The 11,409-nt window shown below is 38.8% G+C and overlaps 1 protein-coding gene across 3 annotated transcripts in view; it reads left to right on the top strand.

The window, feature by feature from the left end:
• Window positions 1–11,409, top strand: part of pcca (propionyl-CoA carboxylase subunit alpha) — a 26,282-nt gene that overhangs the window by 6,638 nt on the left and 8,235 nt on the right. For all 3 annotated transcript variants that reach the window (XM_032527478.1, XM_032527479.1, XM_032527477.1), the window contains exons 7-13: window positions 3,219–3,350; window positions 3,781–3,817; window positions 4,483–4,561; window positions 6,927–7,029; window positions 8,807–8,901; window positions 9,833–9,983; window positions 10,929–11,072. In XM_032527478.1, the coding sequence (XP_032383369.1) occupies window positions 3,219–3,350; window positions 3,781–3,817; window positions 4,483–4,561; window positions 6,927–7,029; window positions 8,807–8,901; window positions 9,833–9,983; window positions 10,929–11,072 (741 nt within the window). The remainder of the gene's footprint in view (window positions 1–3,218; window positions 3,351–3,780; window positions 3,818–4,482; window positions 4,562–6,926; window positions 7,030–8,806; window positions 8,902–9,832; window positions 9,984–10,928; window positions 11,073–11,409) is intronic.

An 11,409-nucleotide genomic window follows, 5' to 3' on the forward strand; every position in this document is an offset into this window, starting at 1 on the left:
GCCTTAGGCTGGCCACAATGAAAGGCCACTCTAAAATGTGCAGTTTTTACTGTATTGGTGGGTCTTAGATCTTTGAGTTCAGCTCATGAAATATCGGCCAAAAACAAAAGTGTGTTTATAATTTTGTTCAGTGTATGATTTATTTTAGCATCATTAACAGGAGATATTTGTGTTAGTGAATGGTCCACAAATGTTTTAATGAAAGTATGGATTAGGGATGTGGATGCTTGTGCAACTGTGAAGGATAAAGGGCCATTCACACCAAGAACAAGTTGACAGCCAATCTTAATCCATCTAAATTTACAATATGACATGGCAGATTCAATTCAATTCAATTTTATTTATAGTATCAATTCATAACAAGAGTTATCTCAAGACACTTTACAGATAGACCACACTCCAGAATTTACAAGGACCCAACAGTTCTAGTAGTCTCCTCCAGAGCAAGCAACAGTGCGACAGTAGCGAGGAAAAACTTCCTTTAGGCAGAAACCTCGGTCAGACCCAGGCTTCGGTAGGCGGTGTCTGAGGGCCGGTTGGGGTTAGAATGAAGAGTGGCATAAAAATAGAAAAAAATTAGTAGTTTGTAGAAGTTCTTTGTAGTAGTTCATGGCATAGCAGGACGCTGTGCGGCATTACAAGGCACAGCAGGACGTAGCAGGACGTAGCAGGACAAAGCAGGACGTAGCAGGACGTAGCAGGACGTAGCAGGACGTAGCAGGACGTTGCAGGACGTAGCAGGACGTAGCAGGGCACCGCAGTGTAGCAGTTGAACATGGCATCACAGAACGTGTAGCGGGACCATGGCGACAGCTGCTACCCTGATTTCGGAGCCTCTCTGATCCAAGGGAACATGCTGGTGAAAAAAGAACATAAGGACTCCGGGGAATGACTCCCCAGAAATAGGTTAGTAACACGCATTTCTGGGACATGGGTGCACATAAATGAAAAGATAGAAAGAGGAGAGAGGAGCTCAGTGTATCAAAATAAGTCCCCAGCTGTCTAAAACTATTACAGCAAAACCAAGAGAGACGAGGTAAAGAGAGCTCCAGCCCGGCCGGGCTAGAACTCTCCCCAACGATGCGGCTGTATGCCAAGTCTCCCTTTAGTTCTATTATATTCTTGATTATATGTTAGATAAATCTGAAAACTATGTGACTAACTACTACTCCCTAACAATATTCGATTCTATGCCCTAACTAGTGTATCAAAATAAGTCCCCAGCTGTCTAAAACTATTACAACAAAACCAAGAGAGACGAGGTAAAGAGAGCTCCAGCCCGGCCGGGCCAGAACTCTCCCCAACCGGATCGGGCTGTATGCCAAGTCTCCCTTTAGTTCTATTATATTCTTGATTATATGATAGATAAATCTGAAAACTATGTGACTAACTACTACTCCCTAACATTATTCGATTCTATGCCCTAACTAGTGTATCAAAATAAGTCCCAAGCTGTCTAAAACTATTATTACAACAAAACCAAGAGAGACAAGGTAAAGAGAGCTCCAGCCCGGTCGGCCAGAACTCCCCCCAACCGGATCGGGCTGTATGCCAAGTCTCCCTTTAGTTATATTATATGAAACTATGTGACTAACTACTACTCCCTAACAATATTCGATTCTATGCCCTAACTATAAGCTTTATCAAAAAGGAAAGTCTTAAGCCTACTCTTAAATGTGGAGACGGTGTCTGCCTCCCGGACCCAAACTGGAACCTGGTTCCACAGGAGAGGAGCCTGATAGCTGAACGCTCTGGCTCCCGTTCTACTTTTAGAGACTCTAGGAACCACCAGTAACCCTGCATTCTGGGAGCGTAGTTCTCTCCCAGGGTTGTAAGGTACTATAAGCTCCTTAAGATAAGATGGAGCCTGACCATGAAGAGCTTTGTAGGTGAGAAGAAGGATTTTAAATTCTATTCTAAATTTTACAGGAAGCCAATGCAGAGAAGCTAAAACAGGAGAAACGTGATCTCTTTTCCTGGTTCCCGTCAGAACCCGTGCCGCAGCATTCTGGATCAGCTGTAGAGTCTTTATGGATTTTTTCGAGCAGCCTGATAGTAAAGAATTGCAGTAATCCAACCTAGAAGTAACAAATGCATGGACTAATTTTTCTGCATCATTTTTAGACAGGATATTCCTGATTTTTGCAATATTACGTAGGTGAAAAAAGGCGATCCTTGAAATTTGCTTTAAGTGGGAATTAAAGGACATGTCCTGATCAAAGATGACTCCAAGATTCTTCACAGTGGTGCTGGAGGCCAGGGTGATGCCATCCAGAGTAACTATATCTTTGGATAGTGCGTCACGGAGGTGCTTGGGTCCGAGAGCAATAACTTCAGTTTTATCTGAGTTTAACAATGACATTTGCTTTTTCTCCTCCCCACTGTCTGTGTGTTTTCACCATCTTTTGTATTTTTTTTTTTTTTAAATTAGTATTTTGAAAGTATTTCTCATGTCATAGAAAGCATTGGCAGTGAATCTTGTCTTGGATGGTATTATCATACTGTTGAGGATGTGTTGGTGTTTTTGATTCCGGTGCTCTGCACATAACCGACACACACCCGCCTGCTCTCATCACTGGCTCTCTGTGTCGGCGCCACAGAGGTCCCTGGGGTACTGCCGGAAGATAATTACCTTATATTTTTAGGTTAATTAAATGTACCCAAATTCAAGAAATATGTAGAATATTAATTATTAATAAATAGGATAGAGTATAAAAAATAAATATACAGGAAATATTGTAGAAACGTATATACAAGTTGGGAATAAACATGTACAACCACTTTAATATGTATAAAGATGTAAGTAAAACCTATGTTTACAATTTGAACTTAGAGCAGTATTGTGATGAATATGCGTCTTACCGAGTTCAGCATTCCTGAATCTAGCTCTACTACACACAGAGACATGAGATTGATCTTTTAGTTCACTCTCTGAAAGAAAGCAAATAAGTCTATTTACCAAAATATTGATGTACTGCCTTAAAATACCAGGCTTAAATTTTACTGGCAATTACACTAGTAATTACTGAAAACATGGACACTAAACCCCAGTATTATGTTTCATCTTTTTTAGGAAGTTGGATGGTATATTTACTAAATGCAACCATGTTAGTGCTGCTAGTAGAGCTAGCCCAGCAGTGGGGTGGGACTATTTGTTCTCTCTGTGGTATTATAAGCCGGATATGGTAAATTTAATGGTAGTATTCTTTTGTTACTAGGCAGCAGAAGGTGTGGCATTCATTGGCCCCGACACCCATGCTATAATGGCAATGGGGGATAAAATTGAGAGCAAGCTGATTGCTAAGGCTGCAAACGTCAACACTATCCCAGGATATGATGGAGTCGTCAAGGTACGGGCACACATACAGTACACAGCCATGCAAGTATACAACAAGAAGAGAGTGCAGTAGAGGAATTTTCCCTTTACGGGTCACGCTCCCTATTCATTTATTTTAAATCAGTTTATTTTTTTACAGACAGTAACGGGCAATACCAACACCAACTTGTGTCTTGTTTCAACAATAAGAATATGTCATTTAACTTGGGCACAAAACATTTTTACCAAAAACAATAAATTTCATCACATACAAATAATTTTCAAGATGGGGTTGTACAAGATCATTTTGGTTCACCTCTAGGATCAATTAGCCTCCAGACAAACAACTAATTTGTATGTTTAACAATACACACCAGTTCAAAGCATTGATGAGACAATTACTGCATAGTTGTCAGTAATGCCTTGGTTCCTCATCAGTAACCTTAAACCCTTCTCTGTGTCAGACTGCTGAGGAAGCTGTGAAGATCGCACAGGACATTGGTAAGGTGTGTGTGTGTGTGTGTGTGTGTGTGTGTGTGTGTGTGTGTGTGGGGGGTGTGTGTGTGTGTGTGTGTTGGTGTGTGTGTGTGTGTTTGTGTGTGTGTGTGTGTGTGTGTGTGTGGTTGGTGGTGTGTGTTGTGTGGGGTGTGTGTGTGTGTTGTGTGTGTGTGTGGGTGTGTGTGGTGTGTGTGTGTGTGTGTGTGTGTGTGGTGTGTGTGTTGGTGTGTGTGTGTGTGTGTGTGTGTGTGTGTGTGTGTGTGTGTGTGTGTGTGTGTGTGTGTGCGCACTCAAGGTCTTCATGCAGAAAGGTTCTACGTACACGTGTAAGGGAAATTTATGTCGGGCAATTAACTGTTGTATTTTGGTCAGAATTATTAAGAAATATACTAATTACTATCCTAAAGAAGTTTGGTTTATTTTATACAGTATTTAGATAATTTGGTTGAATGGGTTTATTCCTATTTTAGCAGCAAAACAAAGGTGGGCAAGTAATGTAATCTGTGTATGGCCGACCAGCGTGTAACAGGACTACCTTAAGAAGCCTGGTGGAGGCACATTCTGATGCTAGGTGTAAACTCACGTACTGAGAGCTGTCTACTTCTGATCGGATCACCCAGGATGCATTTCAATGCCAAGTCTGAACAGGGTCTTTGTGTTGTTGCTAGGCTACCCAGTGATGATCAAAGCATCTGCAGGAGGAGGAGGGAAAGGAATGAGGATTGCTTGGAATGCTGAGGAGACAAGGTATTGTATTCCTCTGTTTCTGTCGCACCCTCAATGTACACTATCTAACCATCAACTCTTTTTTTAACAACTTTACTAATGAAAACAATCAGACATTTCTGCTTAAACAATAAGTATATGCCTTAATTTGCATATACAAATATTGTATGTGCTACTTAAATGACTTGAACTGCTAAATCTTAGATACTACTGCAAAACCTTTTTATATTGCAAATACATATACAATAATTACTCCTGCAGCTTTTTTTTTTTTTTTCTTTTAATAGTTTGTAATGCCACAAAATCAACACTTTCAGTTTACCCTCCTTATGCTACTTCTACAATTACTACTTAGAATTGTTAATCATCCCCTTCAACTCTCTGCTGTCACTGTCTACTTCTACTTCTAAGGCCTCGGCTACTTTTCTTTCCTGCTGTTGTTGCTGCAGGGCCCACATCAGGGGTCAAGGGAGGGCCCAAAAGGACACTAACCTTTAAATAATGTGCTAGAATAATTTGTCAAAAATACATATATGACATATGAAATCTTTATATAGTGTTTGTAGGTAACACAAAAGCTTGTTATTCTTTATCTTCCTTATTTCCATTGAAGTAGTGGTCAAAAATAATTTTACTTTCCCTCCCTATAATGGAAAAAATGGTTTATTCCTAGTCTATTCAGTTGGCGGCCAGGCTACATCTCCTAGAAGCAACCTCAGCGTGGCCCAGCAGAATTGGATAGTTTTTATTTTATAGTTATAATATAGGCTATCCTTTAACATTTATAAAAGATTGTCAGCGTGTTGTCTTGTCCGATTCGCTCATTATTGTGGAGAAAATAGACCAGTCGCTGCAGATGGACGAGTTGATCGTCTCAACAGCCCAACTGATTAACATGCAGGGGAGTAAGCCTGCCTCCACGATGCGTACCTCCTATGGCGCTATTTTGATGAACGGTGGGTGCACTCACCCACCGTTAGCATTCCATTGACTGCCATTCATTTTGACTGCAAATAACTGAAGCGTTAAAAGACTCTTTTTGTCCATTGTTTATTTCTAAATAAAGACGACAATGTATAAAATGCTCCATTACCTATTATCTCAAGTTAAGGCTCTGTAGCAGACGTTTTTGTAAAAAGAGGCTAATGATTGTGTCATAACCACGCGGCTTCTTGTCACATAGTTCAGGAAATTAGTGTTACATAGAGGAATTACTGAACAGTACAGGATAAGCTCGCAGGAAGTTTCGATTTACATTAGCAATTTAATTACTAATAAAAACTAGCATTTTAGTTAGCATTTTGTTATCTCTTTACATATACCATCTTTGCAAGATTCGGAATGATTGAGATTTCTCTTGGGACAAGACAGGTTGCTCATGTCACATCTACGTCTTCAAGCTCAGTTGGAGACGTAGTTTCCGGTGAGGGCTGAGTAATGCTCACAGCGTCACGTTGTCCATTTCTTATACAGTCTATGTTAACATGGGCACCAAAGGGAAGCCATAGTCTATACAGTCTTAAGCGTGATTTATGGTTTAGCGGAGGCTCCACACAGCTTTTGCCATAGCCTATGTAAGTGGCCTGAAGTTTAAACTTGTGCGTTGGTGTCTGCGTTGATCTCTTTAAGAGAATAGCAAGGCCGGCATGTGTGTGTGCATGGGGAGTGTGTGGTAGAGCAAATGAGAGAGTGACGGCGAGTACTGACTCTGAGGCATAGATCTGGCCCCGAACAAACAAAGTGTTTCTGACCACGGTGGGAAATCTGTAGCAGGAAAAGTTAACCCTCTCCTTGATTTTAATTCAATTTTTTTTTTATTATAAATTCATAACAAGAGTTATCTCAAGACATTTTACAGTGTAGGTCTAGAGAACACTCAATAATTTACAAGGACTTAACAATTCTAGTAATTCCCCCAAGAGCAAGCATTTAGTGCCACATTGGTGAGGAAAAACTAAAAAAAAAAAAAAACTTTTAGGAAGAAACCTTGGATAGACTCTTGCTAGATAATTTAGTGAACTTTCAACTCTTTATTAAACAGAGAGCGCCATCTAGTGGGCTCAGAAAAAAGGTCATGCAAGCAGACAAACCGGTTTTAAATAGGCAGCTGAAAATGTCTGGCCCATCTCCATTTTGTGGTTTTACAATCTGGCCCAAATTAATTTTTAGTTGAATAGCCCTAGGCATGCTACTGTAAGATCAAAAGTTAAACATCTAGCACTCCCGCCAGTAAAAAAATTAGAACAATCATCAAAAGGTGGAGAAAGGAACAAGAGAAAATGATATTTGGAGATCATCTTGTCCTGGGCCACTGAAAAGATTGATGTTTGTACTTTCTACCTTTTTATGTCTGATGCAATTTGTGTCTATATGTGTACTGTTACAGGGAAGGTTTCCGGTTCTCGTCTCAGGAGGCAGCATCCAGTTTTGGAGATGACAGGCTGCTCATTGAGAAGTTTATAGACAACCCCAGACACATTGAGATACAGGTACTGTATAAGACACATGCACACATAGGTCTGATGTCATTTAATATTGAAAATTTGAATGTGACCGGGACATATTTTATAAAAATGTATAATGGGAAGTGTATGGGAGCAATGTTGAAATTTAACACATAAATACATGATACCAATAGCCCCGCCATGTGGTCAGTTATTGCGTGTTCTGTCTTCTTTCTAACATCACATTATTTATTATTACCTTCACCAGGAAGGTTAGGTTTTTGCCTGTTTCTTTGTTTCTTTGTCAGCAGGAACACAGAAAAACTATTGGCTAGATTCTCATGAAACTTGGTGGGTATATTATGGGCCAAGGAAAAAAAGAAATGCTGCTGTAGCAGCAGTTTACAGTAGGGAGCAGCAGTTTGCAGATTATAGCTCTCCAGCATATGCATCTTGTTTCAGACAATTCAGATATTCTTTTTTTAATTACAACACTTTGTTGACATCTAGCTATTCTGACAAAAAAATCAAATAATAAAAATCACTAAATAAATTCCAAATGCCTCTACTTTACCATAGAATGAAGCAATATCAAACAAGAGGGCAGGCTTTAATGTAATTATTGGAACAACAGTGATGTGGTCAGCAGCGAGGTCTGAAAGCCTCACTGAAGTTGAAGATGGTTTTGCAATCCAATACAACGGTTACCAACAAAATAAAATATGTAATCAAACTGTATTTATATTCCGAGGTAATTTGCTCACAAATATAAAAGGAGAGGATTTCTAGTCCCTCCTGAGTCAACCTCAACCAGCCAACTTTACATTAATGTTAGTTTTGCAAAGATCATAGGATTTCCCAAACTAAATAAATACAGCGTATATAAACACAAAGCTGCATTGCTAGTTGAATTGTGTTGTAAAACAAAAATTTTTACAGATCGTTTGCTACAATGTCTGCAAATGTCTGATTCTTAGATGCCTCATTATTGATGCAGATAAGTTAATAATTAAAAAAGATTTTTTTTTATGTGTTGATTTTTATTCAAAGGTTACTGTCTCCAGACTAGTACATATCAGAAAACAGAGAGACTGAAAGAGGATAGGATAATGGACAAGGCAAGTTAAAGGCAAGAGTACAGAAAAAAACACAAAAATAGCCAAAAGGAAATAATTAAATTTTGTATATATACACATGATCTAATAATAAAAAATAATACATAAAATAGTTAGGCAAAACACATATAAGATGTTCATCTACCTTATCACATTACATCTGATCGCCTCATGTTTCATGTTCTAAGAAGCCAATTGTCCATCTTTAAACATGACTGAGCCTCTGACATCGAAGGTTACTGTGAGAAGGTGACTTTCACAAGCATGTTTAAGGCTTAATCATGGAATGACTACGCAATAAAAACCTCAGTTGACATCATTTCATTAAAACTTGTGTGTGACAAATAAATGTCCAAATTTAAACTTTGTCTAGCTGCTTTGTCGAGGAAGTGATTAGAAAAATCTGAGTAGTAAATTCCAATTTATAGGTATATTTTTTTTTTTTCAATCATGCATGGAAATGTACATAACAAAACTGTTGCATTGCAATTGGTTTAAAATCAAATCGTTGGCCTCTGAATCGGAATGGAATCGTGAGGTGCCGAGAGATTCCCAACCCTGTTTAATATAGGGCCATGTCACTGACTTACCGGTACAGTTGAATTTTGAATGCTATCATGCTGATTTGAGCAAATTTAAAATGTCTAGTTGACCAATCATGTTGCCCGGTCAGATCTACTTGTTGTATAATACTGTTTGTCTTGTAGGTGCTGGCCGATAAACATGGTAATGCTCTGTGGCTGAATGAGAGGGAATGCTCCATCCAGAGGAGGAACCAGAAGGTGGTGGAAGAAGCTCCCAGGTTAGTGAGAAACTGCTTCTGCTCTTTCTCCACATTTTAAATTAACGTGGGTCAGAAAGGCTAGGAAATCTTGTAGTTTCCTTGAACTGCTTAGCCAATATCGTAGATGCCTATAATGTTCTAGTGTTGCAACATTTTCAGTTGATGTAGTGCTCTTCATTCATTAAGAATACAATAAACTATGAGAACAGTTGGTTTCATTCTAACATTTGCTCATTCACATAATTTACTCAGTTTCATTGTTAATATGTTTGGAAATATTATTTCTAGAACTTTCAGTAGTTTAAAATATTAATCACATGATTGTCCATAGTTAACTTGCAATTAATCACAAATTAATTTCAGATTTTTAGCTTTTCTAAATGTACTTTGAAAGGGATATATTTCAAGTGGTATTTAAGAGTCTGCATACTCTGGTGGTAACTCAATCACATTGACATTACATGCATATAGCTTTATTACAATCAAATGCATGTAAAATAATACTGGCTTGCCACCAATATTTGTGATGAGTAACCGGACATATTCCAGCAGCAATATTACCTGAAATTGAGAAAAAAATGACAACATCAGCAACGAAGATTACAGCTTTTCCTGGCGTTAACATGAAGTTAGCTGTGATGACAGGTTAACCTTAAAACCCTGCACCCATCCAATACTCTGCAACAATAGGGATGCAAATGCATTTGTGAGTTTTTAGTATGTATCTAAAAAAAGGTTTGTGGAATGTCAAGCTGTGTCATTTGTTTTTATCAGGCTTCTAATTTGTTATGGTTATTGCTGGTTGCATTGTACTTTTATCTGTACTATTCTCTTTTGTACTGGCATCTATCTCTGAATGAAAAGAAAATTAAATAAAGTGTTTGGAAAAGAAAAGACTCCATTGCACCACTGAGGTGAGTCTGAGTGTCTAGTGTTGTGTCCTCCCCAGTACTTTCTTGGACCCAGTGACAAGGCGGGCGATGGGTGAGCAGGCAGTGCAGCTGGCCAAGGCTGTGCAGTACTCCTCTGCTGGCACAGTGGAGTTCCTTGTGGATTCTAAAAAGAACTTCTACTTCCTGGAGATGAACACACGACTACAGGTCAGTGTAGGGCTGCTTGTCTGTCTGTATGTTTGTGTAGATTTGTTTAACAGTTGGGTTTACATTCCCTTTTTCCTTCTGATTTATTATTTTGTCTTTTAGCCTTTATTTTCACTTGGAAAGATCTGTTGAGAAATGAGTAGTCTATATCCACGACTTTTCATATGCCGTATGCCGTAAATTCCTTCCCAAGTCTATTTTGCAGCAGCCCATGACGATTGTTATTGGTTTAAAGCAAGGGTGTCCAAACTTTTTGCAAAGAGGGCCAGATTGGATAAATTGAAGATGCCCGGGGGCCAATAGTTTGTTTGGAGATTTTTTAATTACAAAAGTTTTATGCAAATACACACTATTATAAAACAATTTTCATTGTCACAATTATCTTAATTTTTTTTAATGACAAAATAACCAAATATAAGCCACTCAGGCAGATGTGAACAACTCTAAAAACACAAATTCTGCCTTTCATTCATGTCTGCAGAGTCAGACAACACTGAACAAACTGTATTAATACCTTTAAAATCTAAGGTCTAAAGCCATGTCAATAAACCAAAATGATCATTTTATTGGACTGTTGTGAATTACTTTTAATGTAAAGTAATCCAGTTTATCGTGATGCCAAAAGACATTTCACAATGTACTCTCTGTATAGTACTCATATTTTGTTTTATACAGAGAGTTATTTTTTATACAGAAGTTGATGATGATAGGGAGACAAATGATGTTTTTTACTGAGCTTTAAACCATATCTCACAATCTTCATCAGTTCATTGAGTTTGACTAAGCAATCTTTAAACCTCTCCATGATAACTGAAAAAATTCCATCTGCTGATGAAGACCCTAAGATGTGTCTGAAATTTCTGGAAAAAAGCCAGTAAGTGTTCCTTGAGAACTCCACTATTTGCTTTCAGAAACTGTACCTTCTCTGTTTAACTTTGACCCTAGGTGGAGCATCCAATTACAGAGTGTATTACTGGCCTGGACCTGGTGGAGCAAATGATCAGGGTTGCCAAGGGTTACCAACTCCAGCACAAACAGGAAGATATCCCAATTAATGGTTGGGCCATTGAGAGTCGTGTCTACGCTGAGGTGTGTGAGGGTGAGGGTGTGTGTGTGTGTGTGTGTGTGTGAGTGTGGCTCATTGGTGTATTTGTAAAAGAAATCTCTGCATGGCTCTGTTTGATGATAATACAATTATTAAATTAGTTATTAGCTGCAAAGACTCATTCTGAAGGTAAGAATTGTATGGAGTGACAAGGGAGCAAAGAAAAAAAACACCAGCAGCTGGAAGTGGACTGATCCCAGATTTGAAGATGCAGTGCTGAAGATGCCACTGATCACGATGATCTCACCATGCACACATAGAAACATGTTGCAAAGACAGGAAAGGGGGAGGGCGGGGGGGTTAAGCCAATGAAGTAATCTT

This window comes from Etheostoma spectabile, chromosome 10 (genome assembly GCF_008692095.1).
Source record: "Etheostoma spectabile isolate EspeVRDwgs_2016 chromosome 10, UIUC_Espe_1.0, whole genome shotgun sequence".
Lineage (NCBI taxonomy): Eukaryota > Metazoa > Chordata > Actinopteri > Perciformes > Percidae > Etheostoma > Etheostoma spectabile.